Here is a 27,537-nt window from a genome sequence, read left to right on the forward strand (position 1 = left end):
GTAGCTATTGCTCAGGTTATTCACCCCCAGCCTAGAGAAAGAATAGGGTTACCTGTTGCAGCTGCGGGGGCAGAGGGCTGAACTCCTGCCTCCCACATCTGCAGCCTGACCACCACCTGGGCCCCTCCATCAGCTTGCTGTGTCTTATCTTTATTTTGCATGGCCCTCACTCCAGGAAGTTCGAGAGCCCTGTGGGCCACAGCAGCTACGACCTTCTTATGCCCGCCTATCCCTATAGCACTGTATTAAAGTGCCTACTGGGCATCAGTGACTTTTATTTCTTAGTCACCCACACTTAATAAGGTATTGTAATTAACTAATTTCATTTTCATTTCTGTGTTTCATGTTTTTTTTTTAATATAGGCTTAAAAAATCATTGTGAATTCTGCTGATTGGTTTAATTAGCAAATAAATGACAAATATATTAAGAGAAGAGTCTTTCAAAAATAAACACTGTAGTTTTTAAATTTATTTTTGCACTTGCCAAATGGACTTAAAGTGGTATTTAGTGAACCTGAAGATTTACATTCTGACCCCAAATTCTCTTTTCTACAGACATTCTCAGAGAAAGCAAGAACAAAATTTTCACAGGTACAAGAGGTCCTACATATACAATAAAAAAAAAAGGAATAAATCAAAACCATATAGGTACATGTGGATAAGTCACAAGAATAAAATGTGATTTATAGAAAGCCAGTTGCCAAATGACACATTACTAATCCATTCATATAAAGATTAAAAACATACACAAATAACATACAATATTCATTTATAATAAATGCATAAAATTTTTGTAACATTTAAAATGCATGTATAAAATCCACGTATTAAGACATAAAATTATAGAAAAGATTGTGAATATGATAAACACTAAATTTAAGATGGCTGTCACCTTAATAGAAGAAAAAGTTTTATGTGATTGGGAAGAGGGGATGGAAGCTATAATTGCATTCTGTAATTCCATGTTTATTTATTTTATTTTATTTTTGTCTTTTTATTGTACCGGGGATCGAACTCACGACTGCCTGCTTGCAAGGCAGGCACTTATGCCAGTGAGCTAAATCCCCAGGCCCTGTAATTCCATGTTTAAAGTATTTCCTATATAAGTTAATAAGGGGTAGGTTAATTGTTAAGAAAAGTTAACAGTTTCAAATGCTACTTGATGGAGGGATAAGTTACAATGTTTTGAGAGGACAATTTGGCAATATCTGTAAAAATTTCCACTTACCAATGATTCAACTATTATATTATAGAACTTATTCTATAGTTCTATAGTTTGGTTAATAAATTTTGAGATCTAAATCAGTCTCTGGTTTATAAGAGAAACAGATATACACAAAATATAAAAATGCATAAGAAATCAAAGATTTGCCTTATGATCATCCATACAGTTAGACGAAGAAGCATACAGAGGATGTCTGCACACTGGAGACCAAAAACTTCCAAAGTCTGGAGCTCACTGCACTGTCCATTCAGGTCCATATCAGGATGCTGAAGTGTCTGTGACGGAAGGCTGAAGAGTCTGCAAAGTGTAGCATTGAGGCTGGATGAAGGCTTCAAGGCATTGGCCTTTGGGCAGCATTCATGACCCAAACTGTATTAGAAGTTTACATAAAATGTTAAAGACATCTAGATGCTTCATTGGAGCAGAACAGGGAGACTGGGTTTAGGCTGGATATAAATTTGTTGCATATGTATTGTATAAAACTGAGTGAGATAAATATACTGAATCATTACATTATTTTGACCTACAACAATTTCAATTTTGTGTATCTCAGGCAGCCAAGAACTATATGCAAAGCACTGTCTAGAAGGGTTCCACTATAACATTCAGAGCACATTGGCAAAGAGTCTATATGGGGCTAAGATCGCTTCACTTGATTCCCAGGGGAACCACTAATTATCTTGGATAAAGGAGAACAAAGGTGAGTTAGTCTTTTAGGGCTGGCACTCAGGGTTGAAAATCAAGTACACCAGGGTCGAAAATGTGTGGCCAGCACATCTGGATCACACAAGCTGCTTACAGATGCCATTTTAGGAGAGGAGTTGCCGAAAGGAGAACCAGATTATTAGCACGCCCATTCAGAGTGCGGTTTGGATAGAAAGCATCCATTGGCAGGAGGGTGAGAGGCAGAATATACTTGGGGCTTGTTCCTGTTCTGACTGCAATATTACCTTAGTTTAACCTTAATTTGGCTAAGTGCCTGGAGCTATCCTTAGAAGAGATGCAATTTTCTCCTTGCGCTTTCTCAGAATTCTTTCCATGTCACTTTGAGTCTGGCTGCAGGAATGTCATACCCCATGATTGGGGTCTGATAGAAACTCTAGCCAAGGGTGTCATTGCCTGGAAAGGGTATAGTGATGTAACTCCACACCGTGATATATAATGAACTATCCTAGAAGTGCTGTAACCCCGAAAACTTGCTGGTCCAACACTCAAAAGTAGCTTCCAGGAGAAGGGAAAGATGATTTGGTGGCTAGGGAGCTGGGTTATACCTGTACAAATATGTCAGTTAAAGGAGCCTCCTCTGATTGTGATACTCTCTTTTTTACAGTGTGGATACAATAGCTACTGGATTCCTGGGTTAAATGAATTTCCAGGACATGCTTTGTCTTTGTATTTCTGAGTATTATGAAACTCTTGTTTGAGAAAAAATTCATCTGCCTAATACTTTTCCTAGAAGTCACCATTTACTCCTAGGTGATCCTTTGTTAATGGTGTGTGTGTATGTGTGTAGTAGTAGTAGTAGTAGTAGTAGTTAAATTTCACTATTTTATTTTGGCGAAATACTTGTTTTATTTGAAAAAAACATAATTGAATTCATTTATCTTATTTTCTTTTGTCGTCATTCCTACATCAGTGCAATAAACATATACAGTACAACCAATACCATATTTTACTTTTGAGGGTGAAAACCAGTATGCCTCTGCAGTTCAGAACATGGTTTCAGGAGTCAGAAACCTCGGCTCCCGCCTAGGACTGTCCACTTACTTGATCTCTCTGTGAGTTATCTAATCTGTCTATACCTCAGTCCTAAGGATTAAGTGAGATAATAAGTGTAGAGATCTGCACAGAGGATGGGGTACAGTAAGCATGCTCTAGATGCAAACTCTCATTAATGGCCTATGAAAATTATTTACTTTATTCTTTCAAATAAAAACTTTAATTATAACTCTGTATCTAGGCCCTGTCTGAAAGATGCCTTTATCATCTTCATGGAGGGAATATTTTAATAGCCTCTAAACTACCCTTCTTATTCCTGCCCAGAAAAATCATCTGGACCTGGATGCTGATAATCTCATATGCAAAATCTTTGTTCACAAAAGCCACAGGAAAAAACGTTACTCTTTCCTGTTCCTTATCTGTTCAAATTACATGCAGCTCTAAAGCTCTTCCAAGTGGTGAGGATTTTTTTTCTCTCTATTTAGCCTTTACATGAGGACATTTATAGCATCACACAAACCTTCCGAAAGTTAGATAATTTATTTATGAACTATGTTTCAATGATTATAAAATGTATGAATTACTCTCTATTGCAAAGAAACTGGTTAAAACTTATTTGCCATCAGATCACTACATAAAATATTCACAGCCACAGGACGTGGAAGGTCTGGGGAAAGGCCTGTGGTGGTGGTGGGGGAGCCTTTAAAGAATATTTCTCTGCCCCGGGCAGTTATTCCTACATTCGTTTTTTTCTCTTAGTGCATGTTTTCAGTACATAATGATTACATGTCTCGTGGGGAGTGGGCCTGTGTGCAGAACACGTCATGATTCGTTTTTCATCTGTTACCCCAACCGCTCCGCCCTGCCTTTTCCATCTTTGGTTCCTTCCTATTCACAAAAGCTCTATTTTTATCTGTTCTTTCAATTCTTTGTTATAACCTTTTCCTTCCCCCTGTCTCCCTCCTTCCGTCTCTTGCTGCCCTTCTGTATCAGCCAGTGTTTACCAAAGAAACAGATTTAATGCAAGACATAAAATTATATAAGAATTTACAAGATTGGCTTACAATGACTGCACACAGAATCAGGTGTAGAAGAGCACACAAAGTCTGTCTCCACACTGGAGATCTGAAGAGTCTAGGTGAAGACCTGGAACCCACGGCAGTGTCTTGGGAGCACACATCAGAAGGCCGAAAGGTCTGGGATGCAAGACTGAAGGCTCTCTGCTGGAAGCCAGGAGACATCTGAGAAGAAAGTGAAGACTGGAGCTCCTCTAAAGAAACAGGAAACAAGCCTTATTTCTCTTTCATACCATTCAGGCTGCAGCCCACTGGTGACTGTCACTCACACCCAATAAACACCAAGAAATCTTCAGGAAAGCCCCTCATTCACACCCAGAATTATGCTGATCCAATTTAGTGAGGCACTTCTTACTCAAATTGACACATTCAGTTAACTATCACACCTTCGCATTTGAAAAAGATCTCCCTACTTCCTGTCATGTTATTTTGCTCGTATTTTGAGTTTCTCTTATATCAGAAGCCATGTGATATTTAAGCTCATATGTCTGGTTTATTTACCTTAATACCATCTTACAGTCTTAAGGTGTATACTTTTACTTATGAACGCCACTGCATATAAATACCACAGTTTCTTTATTCATTCATCTATTGATGGGCTTATAGGCTGTTTGTAAAATAGAGGTATTAAATTGTGCTCTTATAAATATGAATATGCATGCATTATAGTAACATGATGACTTTAACTCTTTTTTGGAAGATACCTAGAAGGGGTATAGCTAGGTGAAATAGAATTTCTAGTTTTACCTTTTTAAGAAATCTCCGTACTGATTTTCACCAGTTTACATTCCCACCAACAATGCAGAAGAGTTCTTTTTCCCTCAGAAACTCACAGCATTTGTTAGCACTGATTTCTTGCTGGTAGTCATTCTTTTGGGAGTAGAATGGAATTTTGATATGGTTTTTATTTGCATTTCTTTAGTGGTCAGTGATGTTGAACATTTTTCATGTACTTATTGGCAATTTGTACTTTTTCTGAGATGTTCTATTTCAGTTGCCCAATTTTTACCTTTTTCTTTTATTTTGGTGGAATCTAGTTGTTTTTTTTTTTTCTTTCAGTTTTTTATGTATCCTAGATATTTGTCCTCTGTCCAAGGAGAACCTGGCAATGTTTTCCCAATTCTGTAAGTGATCTTCTCATTCTGTTGGTTGTTTCCCTTGTTGTGTAGAAGCTTTTCAGTTTGATATGATTCTATTTGCTGATTCATGTACTTTTTGTGTGACTGAGAGCTCTCCAGAAATTCTTTGTTAAACTATGGCTTCAAGTTTTACCTACTATATCTTTAGAAGATTGTTTATTCTATTTGATTCATTCTGACTTTAGATGAGTACATGATTAGATATTTGAATTTAGGCTCAGTCATCTGGATGTAGATGTTTAATTTTTCCAGAATCATTTATTTAAGAGGCTTTCTTCCATTGTGTTTTTGGTTTCTTTGTCGAAGATAAAATAGCCAAATATCCCTGTTGTTTCTGTTTCCTTTATTATGTTCCATCAATCCATGTCTTTTTTCTTTCTTGCTTGCCAGTGCCATGCAGTTTTTATCATTGTAACTTTGTAATACAACTTCAAGTCTGGGATTGTGATACCTTCTGCTTTGCTCTTCTTACCCAAGATTTCTTTCACTCTTCTGGATCTTTTCTGTATCCATTTAAATTTTAGGATTGTTTTCTCTTGATCTGTGAGGAATGCTGTTGGTATTTTGATTGGGATTTCAGTAAATCGGTGTATCATTAATTATATTGGTTCTGGGGGCTGGGGATACAGCTTAGCAACATAGTGCCTACCTGGTAAGCACAAGGTCCTATGTTTGATTTTTAGTAAAAACAAACAAACAAACAAACAAACAAACAAAAAACCTGTATTTGTTCTGTCTATTCAGGAACGTAGAATATCTTGCCATATTCTGATACCTTGATCTCTTTTTTCAGAATAACATAATTTTTGTTGTAGAAGTCTTCCAATTCCTTGGTTAGGTTAATTCCTACATATCTTTGATGCTACTGCAAATGATATTATATATCTCAGTGTGCTCATTATTAATGTAGAAGAATGCTACTAATTTTTGTGTTTTGTATCCTGATAACCTTGCTGAACTTGGTGTTAATTTTAGGAGTCTTTTCATGAAACTTTTGAGGGGATTTCAAGTAGACTATCATGCTTTGACTTCACTTCTTCCTTGGCTTTAGGTATCTCTTTTATTCATTTTGTTTTTGTCTGATTGTTCTAATGTTTTGAAAACTACACAATAAAAGTGATGAAAATGAACATCTGTCTTGTTTCTGATTTGATAGGGAATGCCATGGGTCTTCTCCATTTAATATGATGTTGAGAATAGGTTTTTCATAAATGGCTTTTATCAGATTGAAACAGAGTCCTTGTATACCTATTTGGTGTTTTGTCATGAATAGTGTTGAATTTTGTCAAAAGCTTTTTCTATATATACTAAGATAATCATGTGGTTTTTTTATTCTTTTATGTGGGTTACATTTATTAATTTGCATATACTGAACCATCCATGCATCCCTGGCATGCAGCCTATTTGGTCATGATCTTTTGAATGACATATCTGTTTTCCAGTATCTTCTTGAGGTTTTTTTAATTAAAGAGATTATGTTTTGGTTAGCTTTTCTGCTCGGATCTTTGTTTGGTTTTGGAATCAGGGAAATGCTAGCTTATGGGAAAAACTTTGGGAGTATGTCTTCTCTTTCAAATTTATTATGTTATTAAAATGTTTGAAGAGTATTGGCCTTAAAACTTCCCTAGGGTTCTTGTAAAATTCAGCAATGAATCTATCAGCTCTGGGATTTTCTTAGTAGTTGGTAGTTATTTTACCCCCTGCTTCAATTTCATTACCTGTTTTTGGATTATTAAAGGTTTTTATATCTTTTTGGTGCAGTTTTCATAATTTATATGCATCTAGAAATCAATTTCTTCTGATTCAATTTATGCAGTATAGGTGTTCAAATTAGTTACTAATCTTCTGAATTTCAGCAGTGTCTGTTATGATTTTAACTTTGTCATAACTAATGGCACTGCTTTGGGTCTTTTCCTTTTTTCTGGCTAGATTACCTAAGGGTTTGTCTGCTTTGTTTATTCTTTGGAAGAATTGGCTCTTTAATTCCTTGACTTGTGGAGTTTTTTTGAGGTGTCCCAGTTTCACTAATTTCTGCTCTATTTTTGTGATTTCTTCTTTGTTCTAGCTTTGGGTTTGTTCTTGTTTTTCAAGAATCATGAGGTGCACCATTAGGCTATTTATTTGGGCTCACTTTATTTTTATGATGTGGGTACTCAGAATCAAAACTTTCCTTTTAGGACTGTTTTCATTGTGTCCCTTGAGTTGTGGTACATTATACTTGCATTATCGCTTGATTTTAGAAAGTGTATAAATTTTAGAAAGTGTCTTCCTTGATTTCTGTGACCCACTGAATATTCAAGAATGCATTAATTTCCATGTGCTTATGTAGTTACTGCAGTTTCTTTTGCTATTGATTTCCAGTTTTATTGTACTATGATCTGTTAATATGCATAGAATAACTTTAATACTTTTTCATTTATTTAAGCATTCCTTATTGGTTAAAATGTAGTCTATTTTGGGTAAAGCTCCCCATGCTTCCAAGAAGAACATAAATTTTATTTTTCAGCAGAATACTGTAGATGACTATTAAGTCATAGTTTTGGACTTCAACTCTTGATATTTCTTTTACTGGAATTCCCCACTATAACTGTGATGTTTACTTGATTTGTGTCTAGGAATATTAAGTTTTATGATGTAGGGTATACTAGTGTTAAGTGCATATATGTTTACAATCATTATGTCTTCCCATTCAATTATTCCCTTAGCCAATATGATCTTTTGATTTTAAATTTATGAATTTCTTTTTGGTTTAAATGTGTTTCATGTATACAGGATACAAATGAATTTTTTTTCTTGATCCGTTCTGAAAATTGTCTTTTGATTGGGAAACTGAAATCACTCACAGAGTTACTAATGAAAGGTGCTGACTTACTCCTGTCATCACACTGTGCCCCTTTTCCTAATTCCTTTTTGTTTTTCTTCCACGTTACTCCCCTTGGCTGATGTATCCATTCGGATGTTTTGGCATTGTTATCACAGCTCTCCAACCCGTTAAGATTTATGCTGAGAAGTTTCCTATAATTCTCCATAAATGATATAAATTTTTTTTTGGTTTTCTCTGTTTTTACAATTGTGACTTAGTCTTGCATTTCTGGGATTTTGGCTACAATGAGTTATGGAGAAATTCTTTTCTGGTTGTGCCTGTTTGAGACTGCGTATGCCTCAGTTGTCTGTATGTTACATTCTTTTCCCACATCTGGAAAGCTTTCTAATACCTTTTATGTAAACAGTTTTTTAATGACATTTGTGCTGTCTTCTGATTTTTTACTGATTTCAAGTCTTATTTGCACCATCTAAGGAGCTGTTGGATCCATTTGTCATGTACTTTTATTATTTTAAAGTATAGTTCTAACTCTCTGTCCTCACATTGGTAAATTCATTTGCTCACACTCTCAATAGAAATTTTACTCTCCTCAATTTCTGTTTGGTATCATTTTATGGATGTTGATTTTTTGCGAACCTGGTTATTCATGTTTTATGTCATTTTATTTAGCTCAGCTAGCTTTTATTAGTATCTTCTGTAAATTCACTCATTTTAAGCTCATGATCTATTGAGTTATATCTTCTTGAACTTCCTAAGTGCCTTGCTGATTTTTTCTCCCCTTTTATCAGGTAGAATAACTCAGTTATGTTGACTTTGATTTTCTTCCTCTTAATGCTTTATGAATCAGCTTTGCGGGAGTTTTTTGAGACACTTTGTTGCGCTGTTTCCTCAAGTTTTATTGTCTTGTTTGTGCATGTGAAAGACATTTTGCTCATATAGTGGTCTCTTTATTGTGCTTTTCAGTTATGCACTATGGGCATAGATAACTATAGGCCTTTGCCTCTGTTCCAAGATCCAGCTCCCTCTGTTAATTTAGGAGGGGAAGATACAGTGTAATTGGTCCAGCATCCAGTTCTCCAGGAATGGACTGAGGCAAAACAAAAGCAATCCTATTAGTATGCATAGAAAAACAAATTACTAACACCAACTATGTTAATAGAAACAAAATCAGTAACAATAATAGCATCAAGGACACACTGGATATTGATATACCACAAGAACCAATAATGTACCATACTTAAACATGGAAAAGAGATATATAATTATATATAAACACTAAGACGAACCAAATATTGACATATAATATCTACTAAATACAATCACTATACTTCTCCTAACAATAGAAGTCAACAGAATTATCTAAAGATTAGTAAAGTTTAATGGCTATCCTAGTAAAGAGAGAAGGTGCAGGAAACAAGAGAATGAGAGAAGCAAAATTTTAAAAATTAAACAATAGAAGATAGGAAAGAGAGAAAAGTGAAATAAAAATTTGTCAAGGATTAAAAGGAAATTAGTAGAATTAGATAAAAGTAACAGAAAAAAAAAACAAGGAAAAAGAACAACATTTTTAAAATAAGAAAAAATTTAAAGTTAAGAAAAAGAAAAGAAAAATATCACTGTAGAAGGGAAAAAAGAAAATGAGTGAAAAAACTCTCCTCCACGTTTCTGAATGAGCGGTTTCTTCCCAGGGTTAGTCTGCAAGGTTGGAATCCAGCAGATATGGGGGAGATGAGTCATTTGTAAAACTGTTTTTTTCCACACTCACATGTTGAATCCTGTTCTACCCTTCCCACTGGATGTGGGTGATCAATGGTGTCTGCTTTAAGGTTGTAGTCATTCTGGCAGCTCCCAATTTCTGTGTCCTTCTGTGCATCCTAAGTCATGCTTTCTCCATGTAGCTTTACAGCCCATGGGTTTAAGAGGTGGCTCCCTTGCTCTAGCAGCCTGTGTTTTACATGACAGGCTAGGTAATTATCCAATGTCACTGGTCATGTTAGTGGACTGCAAAAGCAACCAGACCACTGAGCTCAGTGCTGGCTGTCAGTTGTGTAGCAGAGGTTCAAGAAGACTGCTGCACTGAATGCCAGCATCTCCAGACCCAGCCTCCTCTGAAAGCCACATATTATGGATCTGGCTTCTCTCCATGGAAGGCAGGGCCCCCAGCTCCTTCCAAGGTTGGGCTTAGACTTTTCAGGGGGTCTAGACCTAGCCTGCACACCTCTTCAAATGTCTCTTAGGGCCACATCCTATCCAGTCACTGTGGTAGGCTGACACTGGGTGCCCCGAAATGAAGTTGCTCTGTGGTTGTTCCATGGCTCAGTCTTCATAAAACCCTTGTGAAAAGAGCACCTGATCAAACCCTCTACAATATGATGGGCACTGCACTGGATTTCTCCAATGATAGCCTACTATGCAGAAGGAGTAAACCCCACAGCTTTTGCAGTTTATAATAATTGTGGGCTTTTCCTGGGCAAACGTTGCCAGCCTGGTCTACTGTTTACCCTCAAGCTGTTGACCTCCTCCGGGGTCAACTTATGTCTCCCATATTCACTCCTTCCAGACCCTCCCTATTTCTAAATTGATAGAAAACAATGGAGAATATGCTTTTGAATCAGTCTGTACATTTTTTGCTGCTCTCGGAGAAGTAAGCAGACTCTTCTTGGAAAAATTTAGATTATCATTCACTGTTCTAAATTGTAGGCCAAAAACATCTAAGTTATCATATTTACAGGAAGCAGTCTCACCTTTGTAACTCCTTTAAAGGGAGAAAGTATAAATGCAATTAGTGAGCACACAGGTCATCCATATCCATTTTACTTCCATTAACAACTGACCCACTGACCCTGTAGGAATCATGAGAGCACCTTCCTCAATGCAGGGGGGAACTAGTCTCACACTGATGCCCTCCAGTTGGGTTCCTGTGTCTTCCTATGTAACACATTCCATGGTAACTGCCCTGGGTAACAGAATCACTTTCCTAGTGCATACCTGAACTCTTCATGTTACTTTTTATTCTTACATTAGAACAGAGAGTTCAAAATAATTAATTCATAATTTGTTACTTTCCATTTAAATTTTTTATTTTGTTTTTGTTTTTGGCTTTGAAGGTTTTTTTAATATTGTAGTTCAGTGGCAAACAATTGTAACCTCTTTGTGCTTCACTTTCATTGTCCATAGAAAGGACATGACACAGCAGCACTTACTTCACTGTGTTCTTATGAAGCTTAAATTAAAAATGAGCTAAAATTTACAAACTCCTTGAATTACGATTGGACACACTGAATTATTTAAGTGTTTGTTAAAAATTCAAAGCACAAGCCACCCCTCCCCTGCACCCAGATAACTCACCAGCCAATGGGATCACCAGCCAACTCTCTTCCACTTCTGGAGGACCTCAGCAGCTGAGGGGATCATCAATGACCCCTCCTACCATTTGCAGTACCTTGGTGGGCTGGTGGGAGCCTTGGCCAACTCTCCCCCACTCAGAGGACCTCATCAGGCCAGTGAGAGCATAGTGAGTCATCTCCCAAAGCAAAGGACCTCAGTGGGTCAACAGGAGCCTCAGTGAACCCTTCCCCCACCCAGAGGACCTTGACAAGCCAGTGAGAGTATGGGTGAGTCCTTCTTCCATAAGAGAACCCCAAGTGGGCTAGTGAGAGTGCCAGTGAAGCCTCTTCCCACCCAGAGAAACTTGACTGGGCCTGTGAAATCTCCAGTGACATAGTAGGGTCCTGTATGGATAGGTGGGTCTGGTGGCCTGGAACATTTGGAAGCCACAATAACAATATATGCTAAGGGCTGGTTCACATCAATGCTCCTAGATTAGTGCCAAGAATATAGGACTCACCCAACTGGCCCTGCAGGAGGAATTCAGGTGACTGTCCCCTTTCCTATACTGTAGGACACAGTAACTGGGTGAATAACAGCCACCTAACAGGACATACATGACAGATAGTTGAGACTAGGGGGATTGAAAAGAACAAAATACTAACCCCCAAAAATGATAAAAAGCCAAAAGGCAATTTCAAGTACCCAGCCCATCTGAAACAAGTACAAGTACAGGAGACATCAAAATAGAGGTCACTGGTGGTCATACATCTGAAATTTCTGAAAAGATAACAAGTGAAATAAAGAAACAAATCCATGAGGCTACAGAGGGAATCAGATTAGAAATAATCTCAGATAAAGAAAGAAATGACTGTCTTACTAAAGGAACTGCTCAGCATAGCTAGAGAAGATATAGATTAAAAATACAGAATAAAGAAAATGATGGAAACCTTGCATAAATATAAGAAAGAAATAGAATGCATGAAACAAATTCAGAGATATCCAGGAAATTAAAAATTCCATGAAAGCTGGTAAAACCACTTGAATGGAACTGAAGATAGACTTTCAGACCTTAAAGACATGATCAGAGTTAGCAATCATAAAAGGAAAGAACTCCTAAAAAAATAAGAGAAATAATAATTCACCAGCTCCAAGATGATGCAAAGAAAACAATATAAGCTGATAGGTGTCAATGAAAATGCAGGAGTCAATGCAGATGACATATTTGCAGAAGTAATAATAGAAAATCTCCAGGCATGGGAAAAGATTGTGATATACAGATAAGTGAGGCATATACAACTCCAAACAGCTATAACCAAAATAAATCTACACTCAGACATACAATAATCAAGATCTTAGAAATTTAGCCTACAAGAAAACAAAAAGCTCACTTATCAAGGAAAGCCCATTAGAATCACGGCTGACTTCTCAACACAAATCATCAAGTCAAGATGAGCTTGGAGTAAAGTATTATAAGCCCTGAAGAAAACAGCTTTCAACTCAGATTGATGTACCCTACAAAACTTTCTTTCAAATTTAATGGAGAAATAAGATACTTCTATAACAAAGAACAACTGAAGAAATTTATGTCCACCAAACCAACTCTAGAAAGTGCACTGACAGACATATTAGAGATAAAAATGACCACAATTCCCAGAACAACAAAAAAAGGAAATCACTAGGCAGGGCAGGCAGTTAAACAAGGAAAGTCAAGGGATGAAAAACATAATTCCATGTGATAGGAACCCAGAAAAAAACAGGAATAGCTCTTATGTTTGCAGATAATATAAACTTTAAACCAAAAATGATCAAAAGAGATAAGGTCACTATATACTTGTTAGGGGAAAAATTCAAGAGGGAGATAAAAATCATAAATAAATATGTACCAACTATGAGAACACCCAACTATATAAGACAAATATTAATAGTCATGAAAAATCACATATGGAATAACACAGTTGTAATAGAATTCAATACTCCATTGTCCAAAGAGACAGATCAACTAGATAAAAAGTCAGCAAAGAAATAACAGAACTGAATCAAACCTGTGAACAAAAGCTGGTACGAATGGATTACTAAATGTTAACAGGTGTTCCGCCCAACAACATCAGAGTACACATTCGTCTCAGCTGCACGTGGGAAATTCTCTAAAATAAACCATATACTAGCCCATAGAACATGCTTAAATAAATGCAAAGGAACTGAAATTATCCCATGCATATTATCTGACTATGGTGCATTGAAATTGGAAATTAATGGCAAAATAAACTGCAAAACCTACATAAACACATGGAAATTTAAGGGACACCCTCATGAACAAGCAATGGGCTACAGATTAAATTAAAGAAGAAATTAAACAATATCTAAAATTCAATGACAAGATAGATACAACATAATGGAACCTGTGGGATGCAATGAAAGTGGTCCTACCAGGAAAATATACAGCACTGAATTCTCCCATCAGGAAAACAGAATGAGCACAAGTAAACAACCTACTGCTGTACCTCAATCTTCTAGAAAAAGAGCAAGTCAAGACCAAAGCTTATACAAGGGAAGAAATGATAAAGATCAGAGCAAAAATTAACACAATTGAGACCAAGCAAAAAAAATAACCAATTGAAGAGTTTGTTCTTTGAACAAATAAACAAAATTGATAAACTCCTTGCCAATCTTATAAAAAAAGAAAGAAGAATAAAATTTCATGTAATGAGGAATGAAAAGGCTGAAATTACTACAGCTCCTGTGGAAATTCAGATCATCAACACCTACATTGAACTCAGATTATCAACACCTACCCTACTTTCCAGCATAGACTGGAAAACACAGAGGAAATGCACAGATTCCTAGAAATGCATGAATCACCAAAGCTGAATCAGGAAGACATAAAAAAATTTAAATAACCCAATATTAGTTACTGAAATTGAAAACTTAATTCAAAACTTACCAAAAAAGAAAAGCCCAGGTCCTGATGGGTTCATGGCTGAATTCTATAAGAAATTTAGAGAAGATTTAACACCAAAACTCTTCAAAACTCTTTAATGAAACTGAAAGCTAAGCAGTTCTCTCTAACTCATTTTTGAAGGCAAGGATTAACCTGATACCAAAACCAGAGAAAAATGCAACCAAAAAGGAGAACTATAAGCCAATCTCTTAATGAACACTGATGCAAAAATTCTCAATAAAATACTTGCAAACAGAATGCAACGAACTATCAAGATTATACACTAGGTGGCTGGGGATTTAGCTCAGCGGCATAAGTACCTGCCTTGCAAGCAGGCAGTCGTGAGTTTGATCCCCGGTACCGGTAAAAATGGAAAAAAAAAAAAAAAAAAAAAAAAAAAAAAAAAAAAAGATTATACACTAGGACCAAGCAGCAATCATCCCATGAATGAATTCAAGGGTGGGTCAACATATGCTAATTAATAAATGTAATATACCATATCAATAGAGCTAGACAAAAATCATGTGATCATCTCCATAGATAGAGAAAAAGCTTCTGATAAAAATTGGAATAGATGTTCTATACCTCAATTTGATAAAAAGCCATCTATGACAAACAAACAGCTAACATACTAAAAGAACAAAAACTGAAACCTTTCACTCTAAATTCAGGAACAAGGCAACTATGTCTGCTAACACCCTCCTATTCAATATAGTTTTGGAAATGTTAACCAGAGCAATTAGATAAGAGAAAAAAATAAAAGGAGTAAAGATAGGAAATGAAGAAGTTTAAATTATCATTTTCAGATGATGATACTTTACATAGAGGCCCCCCAAAACTCCCATGAAAAGACAGAGTTAATAAGCAGATTCAGTAGTGTAGCTGGATACAAAGCCAATTCTAAAACATCAATAGCATTCCTGTACACAAACAACACATTCACTGAGATAGAAATTATGGAAATAACAGCTTTCACAGTAGCATCAAAAAAAAATGAAATATTTAGGAACCTAAAAAAAGATGTAAAAGATCTTTACATTGAAAACTATAATACTCTAAAAAAGAAGATTGAAGAAGATATTCGAAAATGGAAAGATATCCTTTGCTTTTGCATAGGAAAAACCAACACAGTGAAAATGGCCATACTTCCAAAATTGCTATACAGATTAATGCCTGATCAAATTACCATTAACATAATTCACAGATCTAAAGAAAACTTTCCTAACATTTATTTGGAAACCAAAGAGACCTAGAAAAGGAAAGGCAATCCTGGGCAACCAAGGCAAAGTAGGAGGTATTACAATCCTTGACTTGAAATTATACTACAAAGCTCCAAGCAAAATCAGCACGGTACTGGAAAAAAACAGATCTGAGGATGAATAGAACAGATTAGAAGATGCAGATACAACTACAAAGACACTCAGCCACCTTATCTCTGACAATGGGCCAAACATATTCACTGGAAGAAAGATAACCTCTTTAGTAAATGGTACTGTAGAAACTGGCTTTCTACATGCTGAAGACCAAAACTAGCCCCGTGTCTATCACCATGCACTAAAGTCAAATGGATCAAAGATCTAAATATTAAATAGAAACATTAAATCTGCTGGAAGTCAAGGTAGGTAGAAATCTTGAAAAAAAAAAAAAGAAATCTTGAAGACATACAGATAGGCAAAGAGTTCATGAATAAAATGCAAGCCATACAGGAAGTACTTCAAACTATGAACTGGTGTCTTATCATATTAAAAAGTTTTGCACTTCAAAAGAAATCAACAAAATGAAAAGAAAACTTGCAAAAAAAATTTAGCCAAGTATCCCTAAGACAAAGGACTTATATGTATAACATATAAAAAATTGAAAAACATCAGGCACCCCAGATTCAAGGACCCAACCCAAAAATGGGCACCTGAGAAGAACATGCACTTCTCAGATAAAGGAATATAAATGGCAAATAAATACAGGAGGAAATGTTCAACTTCACTGGTCATTAGCAAAATGCAAGTTAAAACAATATTGCGATTTTATCTCACTCAAAAAAAATGGTTGCCATCAAGAAATCAACCAATTATAAATGTTGATGAGGATGTAGACTGGTACAACTACTGTGGAAATCAGTGTGGAGACTCTTCAAAAAACTAGGATTAGAAGTCCCATTCAATCCAGTCATTGCCTTTCTGTGTATTTTCTCAGAAGAATTTAAAACATCATGCACAATGATATATGTGCACCCATGTTTACATGGTTTACGTGCAGCACAATTTGTAATAGCTTCATTTTGGAAACAACCCAAATGTCATCAACCAAGGAATGGATAAAAAAGATGTGGCATTTTTATACAATGGGATATTACTCAGCTATAAAGATGGATAAACTTTAAGCTTTTATATATAAATGGATACAACTTGAGACCATACTCACAAGTGACATAAATCTAACTCATATGTGTAAATACTGTACTGTCTCCCTAGTATAAAAAAGTCATTATAAGAGTAAAAAGATTCAAAATGTACAGTAGATCTTGTGAAAATGAAAGGTGAAGAAAGTGATCAAAAGGAAAGAGCAACTGGGACAGTGGAAAGGAGAACAAGAAGGGAAAAGATTATATGTCTATAGGCATACAGATATATGTGTGCAAGCATGTATGTGTGTATATATATATATAGATATGTATGTATCTGTACAAGATACATAAATATACTACTAATCTCTGTAAATTCATCAAACGTAAGTTTATGCTCCTATTATTTTTTTTCATGCTGAAATCTTGTAACCTGAACAACTACTTCTAAGATAACAATATGCAATATATTAACTAGTGTTTATGTATTTTTTGAAATTTTGTATCATTTCTTTTGCTTTGTTTATAAACAAAAGACAAACCAAAAATAAATAAATAAATAAATAGAAAATGATGCTGTCAAGAAAAATTTTAAAGCAAATTTCAAAAAGGCAAATTTAAAAATACAACAAAAAACTAACAAAACTTCACTCTAGATATAACATTATTTACATTTTAAGGTTTGTTTTCTCTTATGCATACATAAATCAGTTTGTAATTAGAAGATATATTTGAGCAAAAGCTGTATCACTTTTTCACTGCATGTTATTATATGAGCATTTTTCTTGTCTTTAAAAATACTTGAAAATTAGATTTAGTGGTTTTACTGCAATCCACTCCATGGGTTGAGCATCCCCTTTCCCCTTCCTTGAGCTGTGAAGTTGTTTATAGTTTTTTTCTTTTAGTTAACGCAATAATGTTTGTAGGTCAATTCTTACCCATCTCTTAGAATATTTCAATTCTAAATAATCTTGAAGTAGGATACCTGGGAGAAGAGATATTTTAAAGATTTTAGATACATTCCTTTAAAATATGTTTCATAAAGAAACATGTTAACTGATTTTCTGACTGAATGTATAGGATAACATCTTACATAATAATGTGAATTATTTCTCAAAAAAGGAAAAAATAAGCACCCAATTTAATGTTTAAAAATCACACCAGTTTAACATTGTAATATGTTTCTTTTGATTCCTTGTTAGAGTATTTGTATATATTAACTATGGTAAACTAGTTAATATTTTTTTAATAAGTCCTGAGTTAGTCTTTGGCTTTCCATGCAGAATTCATAGTTGTTTTATGTTTTCCTTAGGGTCGTGTTTTCTAAATTTCCACATGTGACTTTCCCCCTTTTGCTTATTTTCTTACATTTAAAACCAGGATTACAGACTGGTAGCATTGAGACAAACTGACATGTGTTTCGAAGGATCATGTTCCTATTTATGCACATCATGAACTGTCACCATGTGGCTAGTGTGAGTTAGTATTGGTCTAGGTAGTGTGAAAATCTAAAAAAAAATATGTCCTTACATGCCCTGCATTTAAAGTCTAGTTGGAAAATTTTAAAAAGACGAATACACAAATCAGTGATTAATAGAAAACATCCTGTTGTGACTGAATTGTAGACTGCAGATTTTAAGTGCTATAGCCATTTTTTAAAAAAGGAGCTATCAATGATAACCTGAGTTATCATCACTAAAGAGCCCCAGCAGAAGAAAGGGCAGGCTGTTCAGGAAAAAACCACAGAAGTTAACAGTCTTTTACCGATGAAGAGTGTGGATTTCAACCAGACCTAAGTGGGGAACTTCAGCCACTTGACTTAACAGTTCCTTAAAAGTCTAGTCAAGCATTCTAAGTTCAGATTCCAGCTCTGCTACTTATGAACAGTGTGACCTGGCAAATTAAAACATTTTATAGTAACTCTAACTTTGCTCATTCATTAGGATCATAGATACATCCATCTACCTAACAAGACTGTTGTGGGATTAAATGAGTAGATGTGAAAACTGAAGCCTGACGCGTTACACTTCCTCTGTAGTGTTGACTTGTATCAGTAACTAATTTCATCATCAATGTAGCAAATCTAGTAAGTTACTTATTAACTAGGATGATATGATACTCTGCCACACTAGATACTTACGAGTGTTCCAATTGAGACTTTGGGTAGATTTTTGTAGAAAAAGAGAGGAAAAGTCTGAAGGTATGAGTTTCCCCCAAATCACATCACACACCTTGTCTTTAAAGCAGAGCTTTTCCTTCAGGTCAGTGAATTACTCATGGCCCCACATTGGAATGCGAGAACCCAGTTTTTCTCTAAAAGGCCAAAGTCATCCTTGAGTTCTAAAAGATCAAATTCAACATTGTTGTTAGGACATCCTAAATCAAATATGTAATTAATGTTCATTAAAGATAGAAATGTTAAAAACTTAAGTACATAAAAAGTACTCCATTAATAACACTGAAAATAATTTAGAAATAGTGAGTATGAAGGTTTTAATTTAGATGTAGACCCTTTTATAACCTTCTTTCCTTCAACAATAGCACCTAGTCCACTCCTAGACTGTCAGCTGGATTTAGGGACTATTTTAATGACTATACTGCTACAGAAGTGGTAGTGTTTGGCTTCCAAAACTTGTCCACAAAATCCTTCATGCTGTCATTTCCATCTGCTTCTAGACACTGACAACCAGCATATGCCATTGGCATACTGTTCATTCACTCATTTGACCTTACTATGGGGTTTAAAGGTTATACACAAATGATTCTGATAGGTAGTTTCTTTGTCTAAATTTGCACCTCAAAGGATATATCCCAGCACTGGTTGAACTGGGTCTCCAAAACAGGTAAATAGGTGGGGATAAACTCAAGATATTTTAAGCAGAGAGTAAAGCTTATCAATGTAAGAATCTAGCTAACACAAAATCAAGGTCCACCACCCACAGCCACCAAGAACTGCCCACTTCAAGCAGCCCATTTATATTCTTATAAACCACAAATAAAGCTCAGCAATGGGAAACCTATAGAGAGGACATTCTTCATATGAAAGGGCAATACATCACATTGTATGGTCTGCTTCAAGAGCTTCCAAGAGCTGGCAAGAACCCATAGCACTGCAAAGAAAACTGCAGATTCTACCACAGTTAAAGGTGTCCTAAATAGGTAGTTCTGTAAAGACGTTAGGAAGCTTGAATTGTCCACTAGTAGCATGTAGAACTCAACAGCACAGAAAGGCATGTTACTTTCCGGTCCTCATGTAGCTGAAGGATTAGCTGTCTTCCCATCTACACTAGGAGGAAACACTGAAATGAGATTTTTGAAAACAGTGAACAAGTTTAAGGCATGGGACTTCTGAAACATCTGCTTTTCCGGGTCTAGTAATAAAATCTTCTACAGATAACAACAGATGTAAGAACACAAATCTCTATGAAGATTCCTAGACCTGACTCTGCAATGTCTGCAACAGTTTTCACCTGTTCTGGCCAAAGTAATTCTAGCATCAAAACACTCTGTATCAGATTGGAGACAATGGTGGATAAAATTACAGGTGTTTTTGGCCTGGGTTACCCTTATTTTCAAAATCAAGTAACCATCAATCTTTAATTCCGGCACTGACAAGATAGTGTACTACTCAAACTACTAAATATAGAGGGGGAAGCTAGTTAAGAGAATTATCTGAATTATGTCAAAAAGCCTCAAGGAGTCATCTGGATGATTTTTCTGATGACCCCTGTTACTAGAATGGTGCGTGGTCATAAAAGTTAAATTTAAAAGAACTGTGCTGTATATTTTAGCAGACTTTATAGTGTTATAGAAATAACTTGCTAACTCTGAACTTTCAATTTTAAATCTTAAGGAAACTTTTACACAGTTCTCTGAAAGAAATAGCTCCCCACTCCCACTTGAATAGGTATATATTTTCCTAAATAGTTTTTCTACATATTTGGTAGCAAGATTCATTAAACACTTCCAGATGAAAAGTGCTGGCTTTTCTCCCTTGTCATCAATATTACAGAACTGAAGACTTTCACCCTGTGTCATCAAACGACAACTGGCCATATATTAATTCAGTTTAGTCTTCCATTTGGCTAATGAATCCTGCTTCATTGCTAAATGGAAACAAAACACAGTTAGTCTCATTTGGGCTATATGAATAAACACATAGATTTTATGATGTCATTTCTAGCTTTTTTTCTTATCCCAGATAAGACCTGGTTGCATATTCAGGCAGATTATTTGTTTTCTGCCTCGGCCTCATCCAAAGTAGCTACCCATGCAGGCTAGAACTAGACAATGTTTTGTTTTGTTTTGTAGCTCAGCCTAGTCTTCAACTTGCAACAATCTTCCTGCCTCAGCCTCCTGAGTATTACAGAAGTATGCCACCACACCTGGTTCAATCTTTTACTTTTTTAGTGTCTGCTTTTTTTTTATTTTATGGAAAAAATATTCAAAACAAAATAGAATAACAATAGTTAATACACTGTGTATTGTAATCTTCAAAGTAGATACTCAGAGTACACGATATAGGCATAAAAATTCTCTATCTGGACAATTTATAAACCTTAAGGACATAAAATTTATATAACTGAAAATATGGCATGAGAATCAGAGTCAAACACAAAGTATATCTAAAAAGCACAGTGAGCCAGCTATAGAAAACAAAATTCATGATTTCCCATGCTTCCTTCACATATCTGCCCCCCATCCACTCTTTTTGCACTTTAGCTAGACTCCTAGTAACACACGGGTACCCTATTCATCAAATGGATTTGACACCTACAAGTGCTGATTAACATAATATCCTGACTCCCACACTGCTAACCAGCATCATCCACATGTTCCACAGTGTTCACTGACTGAACAAATTCAGACACATGATTAAAGTGACAACTCCCAGAGCGTGCGTGAGGCTGGGAACTCCTCAGGAATAGTCCCACACTGCAAGGCATCTCTGAGGCTGCATTCCCCCATGTCTTACTGAGCAAGTGCCACCATACTGTAGCAATGCCAGTGTGGATGCTGGGTATGTGATCACAATGCCCATTTCATGCCTCCTAGACCAAGAAACTGCATTTTATGAGGCAAACGCACAGTTACTGAGCAGCTGAAACGTAAGGAGGTGAAAAGGGTGCCTGGACCGTTCTGAGAGGCACACTGATGGTGGATATTATTGACACTGAATGGACATTTGGTCTTTCTCTTCAAACTGCAATATTTTGGCTGAGGTAATAGACTCCTGTGGAAATGGCTGTTGCAAGTGACACAACCTGCCAGGCAAGGTCCCAAAGGTTAGCTGCAAGCTACGGATTTTCGCCACGCAGCCACAATGAAACACCACACGGGAGCACGCCACAGCCACATATGACTCAGACTTGTCTCAATGGTCAGATGTCTGAAGGTGTGTTTTAAAAAGTCTCAAGCTTTGCCCCTCTGGTGTGAGAAATGGCAAAGACTTCAAGAGCACAGATAACCAGGATGACAAAACCACAAACAGAAATGGATTTTATATCAGCAATTACTTTTACTTTACTCAGAAAAAGTACATGGGACACTGGCAAATATCTGGCACTAACATTGGGGCTTTATTTCACACTGTTCTTAGATGATTCATATAGTTTCCTTTTAATAGAACGTTTAATGACATAGTTGCCATTTCTGAATACAGGAATAATTTAAATATATTTTTATAGTTTTTAAAAAAAATAACCAACATTCTCAAGCTTCAAAATAGCCACACCTACACATCTGTATTTTAGTATTTAGTCAAATTATGTCATGAAAAATCCAGCAAGAAAATGAATAAGCACCTGAGAATTCAATGTATACTATGTGACTAGTCTTATTTTTCACAAAATAGATTGCCAATCAATCCCATTATATATACAACTTCTGCATACCCAAGGAATAGTGTACTGTATTTTTGTAGAAGAAGTTGTTTGTACATTGGGTCATTAGAATTATTTTGTTACACAAATAGACACTTATGCCCACTACAGACTAATTGTTTACAGCTCTCAGAAAGCTAGGCGTGGCTGGTTGTGGTTTATAATGCATTTTAAAGGACTTTTCTTCTAAATAGAAGAAACTCAGGAGAACAAAACACTTGCTGCTTGTTAGTTTGTGAAATAAATTATTCTTGCTTGGCAAATAAGTCATCATTATTATTTTTTTTTGTGTGGTACAGGGGATTGAACTCATGACCTCAGGCTTGCCAGGCAGGCGCTTAGGCCACTGAGCTAAATTCCCAGCCCTAAGTCATTATTAATTTTAAGAAAACATGTTTTCATATAAAATGCCAAGGCAAATTCTCATTAAGTTCAGTCAGAGTTAAGTCTGTACAGCAAGAACATCTTCTTCTACCAAGGACAGTTCCAGGATGTTTTCATTAGTGCTGGTTTTCATCCTGAAGTTGAAAGAACCATAGAGTTTTGCAGACTCTTTGGAAGAGGCAAATCTGCTTCGCTGATAAAGCTCTCCCTTCCACATAGACATCATTAGCAAACAGGACAGAACAACGCCCCCAAGAGTGAGGAGGCAGAGCCCAGCAATCACACAGCGGTCCAAATGAGCCCCCAACCGTGCACTTTCCCTCTCCAGGCGTTCCATCTCCCGGGCTGCCACCGTGCTGGGATCCACAGTTACCTCCCTTGGGATGATGTAAGAAATGATCACCAGCAAGATGCCAGTGACTAAGAACAAGATGGCACTGATGAAACCGTAGTCCACCGACTTCCCTGAAGAGGTGCTTTCTGTACTTGTATCATCTTCATCTTCAGATATCAAGGATATGGCAGCCTCGTGGGACCAGTCACTTGGATTTCCCCAGTCAAGGTCTCCAGGGCAATTGCTCCCTTTTGCTGAGGGGGACCTCCGGGCTCGCTGCTCCAAGTTGACATTCTCGTCCACATAGATGAAAGAAGTTTCTACCTCCTGGCTGCAGCACTGGCAGACTTTCCGTTCTAATGTCATGTGGCTGTTGCTAGGAGGTCCTTCTGGGAAGAAGGCTGGCAGAGTAGCGCTGTCCCGCTGGGAGGAGGAAGGGGCTTCTGGGGAAGGGTGAGGTCTAGACCTTTCCACCACAGCTGCTCTTGGTACAGACTCACAATGTTTCTGACAGCACAGAGCAGCTCTGCCAACGGCTGCCTTTTCCTGGTCTCCAGGAGATCCTTCTGCACCCCAATGCATGATGTCACATAGCTGTGCCTGGCTGCTTTTCTTAGCAAGGCACTGGAGCTCCATGGAGCTACGTAGGTAGCCCCCAGAATTTTCTAGAAGTTCACCGGTAGCAGCACAAGTAAGGACTTGGTACTTCTAAGGCCGATGATGCACTGCCAGAAGTTCTGCTCTCTAGGACCCCATTTCCACTGCAGTCACTTCGAGGGTCCCTCTGCCCAATTCCTCCTAAAACGAGCAAAAGAAGGGGAGGTCCTAGTGCCAGGAAAATGTGAAAGGGCAAACTATCTGACTTGCCACAAACTGACAAACTTACATTTGAAAAGGAGCAGGGAGGAAGTGGCAGTGTCTCTGGAGAAAACACACTACCGTCACCAAGCCAGATTTATCCAAGGACGCACACATTCCCATGACAGAATCCCTCAAGGAGAAGGCAGATTTCCTGTAGAAAGACAGGAGCAGAAAGGCAGGGGCCCCTTTGAGCAGAACTGCTTGCTGAGTCTCTGGAGGACTTCAAGCACAGGGTTGTTAACAATCTGATTATACTGTGTTTATATTCTGGTCAGAACAGATTCTAATGCAGATATGTTTTAATTAACATATGCCCATACAGCTGGGTTCCTGGGGAGCCAGAGCCCAGCGTGATAACTCAGCAGATCTGCGGTGATGACCAATGGCAGGTTCACCAGCCACCTGTTTAAGGCTGTACTGTGTAGCCCTGGGCCCTGTACTTCCTTCTACCCCACAGGCAAGTATGTGCTAGTCCCCAGGGGTGCAGCCAGCACGCGTCATGGTGACCCCTGCACTCCAGGCACACTCTTCGGCTCCAGCTGTGCCTGTCTGCCATTTCCACTTATCCAGTCTTAGTGGGCAGAGTTTCTCTCTTTTCCTATGGTTTGCAAATAAACAACCACAAGAAGTTGACTGTTCAGTAAATTTCACAAACCCAGTCTACAAGTAGGCTGACAATAACAGATTATAAACCCAGAGTTTGTTGCAGGGAAATAGGTGAGAAGCTGTTTCCAAGGTTACCTCTGGGACTTCACATCCTGGACTTGCCCTCTCTTCTACTGCACTATGGCCAGGGTGGACTTTGGGTCCAGCAGAAGGCTAGCTGCCCATCTTTGCTGCCTCCATCACCTTTCTGAGGAAGAGAAATCCACTTTCCATTGTCACTCTATGTTCAGTTTAATCAAAGGACCCTTTTATTTTGATTCCAAATCCAGGGTGAGCACTGATTTTAACCCACAGCTTGGCGCTTATTGGTCTTCAGAATCCACAGCTCCAACAGTGGCAGGTTGGCCAAAGCTCCCTAAGACCACCCAGCAAGTCACTCCACGCCTGGGGGAGAAATGATCTGGTTTTCTGCGGTGCATCGAAGGACTGTTCGTTTTGTATTTTTAAACAAACATTAGTCTTCTATTGTCAGTTTCTCCGCGCCCAAAACAGCAGAATAACCACCAAAACCACTAAGTGCAAGAGAACCAGCACTGAACTCACTAGAGCCTTGCTTTGCCAAGTGGATGGCTCGCACAGCAAGGCACAGACAGCAGAAGCCACAGTGCACCAGCTGCAGGAGAGGCCGGCGCCCAGGCAACTGGTCGCTCCAGACTCCGCCAGGCGCGGTTCCCAGGGGGTTCGGCCAAAGACCCGCGGGAGCGAGCCTCGCTCAGGCCTCCGCCCGCCCTGGGGGTGGCGGGACCACGCGGTCCCCGGGGGCCGCGGAGAAGGACGGCGCCCCGGCACCGCCGCTCTCGGAAACGGCCCGCCCCACCAGACCCGCGCCCTCCCGGGCCGCCGGCTCTTGCACTCACCTTCCGCCAGGCGCCCGCGCCGCACCGCAACCGAGCACGTTCCGCACTCACCAGGCAGCGACAGGGCCCGCGGGTGGGCGAGGCCGGGAGCCGGGCGTGGCTGGGCACGGGGGCGGGGCCTGAGGGCGGGGTTAGGCCCCTCCCGCCGAGCATCCTGGGAGTTGTAGTCTAGGGCGCCGAGCATCCCGCCTGGCTCCTGGGGGCAGGATTACGTCCTCTTGCACTGTAGATCCTACCTACACTGGGGAAAGCCATGACTTCTCTCTTGCCTTGGGGTCCTGCAACTTCAAGGGTGGTCACAGAATGAGGGAGGGACTGGCTGGAAGGAGTGTGTATTTAGTTACAACAACTTGCCAGGTAATTTGCATGTTTTGTCTTCATAGTTAAGAAGTCATCAAAATAGATTGATTTTATTAATCCTCATTTTTCAGAGGAGGAAGCAAAGGTACAGTGTCAATGAACGGCCACTTCTAAAATGGCATCGAGGAATTTGCTTCCAAAGCCATTGCTTTCCCCATAGATGAGGGAAGGTGACCTCAGAGGAGGAAGTTGTCCTTCCACCAAGTTACTCTGCTTAGTGCAGTGTGCAATATCTGTGGGATGCAGGAATGATAATGAGTCAAAACAGTATGAGGGGGCTGGGGATTTAATCAGCGGCATAAGCGCCTGCCTGACAAGCACTAGGGCATGAGTTCGATTGCTGGTACTCAGCTGCTTGTGAGTAGCTTCAATAAATGCTCCCGTTTCTTGTTTTCGTTGTTTGTCTTTCCTATACTAACTATTGCATTGATTTTCCTTTATGTTGGACAGAGGTCATAAGCTCATGGTTCCGGGGACTTTGCAACCTGTTCCCTTCAAAGTCTTTTTTCCTGTTTCCTTCTCCTCTTTTTTAGTCTTGCCCTCTCTCTTTCTCTCCCAGGTTTTTTGAGATAGGGTCTCACTATGTAGTTCAGCCTGGCCTTGAATGCACTGTGTATCCCAGGCTGGATTCGAAGTTGAGGTAATCCTCCTGCCTCAAACTTGTGAGTGCTGGGATTACCACAACTGACTCTTCCCATGTTTTTCTTTTAGCCAGTCAAATCTATTTATTTATGACAAGTGTATTATGATAGTTTTTCAATCCAAGAAACTGCCCATCAACAGCAGAATGTTACAGGCTGCCGAGTTAGAAATATTATAGGCAGACAGCCAGGGCTAGGCCTTTGAAGTAGCCAGTGCAGAAGACCAGATACCTCACAACCTTGAAGGACACAGACACCTCTGCTGTGGGCCAGATTTCAAAACAAAAGGCAAAACAAATGCAACCACACCCTAAGTATAAACATCTAAAATAGGTATGGATCACCTTGAGGAAGCCAGGAGTCATCATCCCAACCCCCTACAGGAAGTCACTGCTCTTTAAGTATGCCCACTTGGTATGTGACTCGCTTCCCCATTTGTCCCAGATTTGGTCAATTTTACCTGAACAGTTAAACTTATTTGTTTACCATAGTTCTGTCCCACCTCATTCCTAATTTTGACCTGCCTCATCTTGGGGGTTTTCTTTATGAAACCCCTAGAAAATATAGGGTCCTTGGCAACCCACTCAGGACCCTTCTGTCTCTCAGACGGAAACCTTTTGCTCAATAAATATATTTTGTTCTTAACCTCCATGTTCCTAAAATTCATTCTTCCATTAGAACAAGAACTTCTACCAGCTATCTAGTAGATGGGAGTTTCCTTCCCCTATAGCAATATGACTGAAACAAGTTTTATAAAACTTCAATTTCCTTCTCTGTAGGACAGGGATCACAATATTCCTATTTGTTTGACTATTACGAGGATGATTTAATGAAATATGCAAAATGCTTAGAGGAGTGTCTGTTGTCTAATAAATGATCCAAAACATGTTATTTTATAGTTATAACTGCTTTTCAAGAGTCTCAATTATGCTGTTTGGTTCATCTATTAAATTTTAAAATTTC

General features: G+C 38.1%; 1 protein-coding gene across 6 annotated transcripts; it reads right to left on the reverse strand.

Annotated features, from left to right (window-relative positions):
- Positions 1–454: 454 nt before the first annotated feature.
- Tmem74 (transmembrane protein 74) lies at positions 455–25,684 on the reverse strand. Of its 6 annotated transcripts, none has more exons than XM_005008212.4 (4): positions 25,574–25,684; positions 24,076–24,201; positions 4,009–23,987; positions 455–1,594 (listed from the first exon to the last, which is right to left on the reverse strand). In XM_005008212.4, exon 3 carries the CDS (start codon positions 23,823–23,825, stop codon positions 22,914–22,916), a length of 912 nt encoding a protein of 303 aa, XP_005008269.1. In that variant the 5' UTR covers positions 23,826–23,987; positions 24,076–24,201; positions 25,574–25,684; the 3' UTR covers positions 455–1,594; positions 4,009–22,913. The 6 variants fall into 6 exon arrangements, with proteins under 6 accessions (XP_005008269.1, XP_063113852.1, XP_023417449.1 ...); XM_063257782.1 differs by lacking the exon at positions 25,574–25,684 and having other exon boundaries at positions 4,009–4,214; positions 4,768–23,987; positions 24,076–25,564; XM_023561681.2 differs by having other exon boundaries at positions 4,009–24,201.
- Between the last annotated feature and the right edge of the window lie 1,853 nt (positions 25,685–27,537).

This window comes from Cavia porcellus, unplaced genomic scaffold, assembly GCF_034190915.1.
Source record: "Cavia porcellus strain 051 isolate PalLab524CR breed Dunkin Hartley unplaced genomic scaffold, mCavPor4.1 scaffold_10, whole genome shotgun sequence".
NCBI classification, from domain to species: Eukaryota; Metazoa; Chordata; class Mammalia; order Rodentia; family Caviidae; genus Cavia; species Cavia porcellus.

What these genes read in the sequence shown, in the direction of transcription:
- Tmem74 (XM_005008212.4), bottom strand. Translation starts at nt 23,825, where the DNA reads ATGGAGCTCCAGTGCCTTGCTAAGAAAAGCAGCCAGGCACAGCTATGT.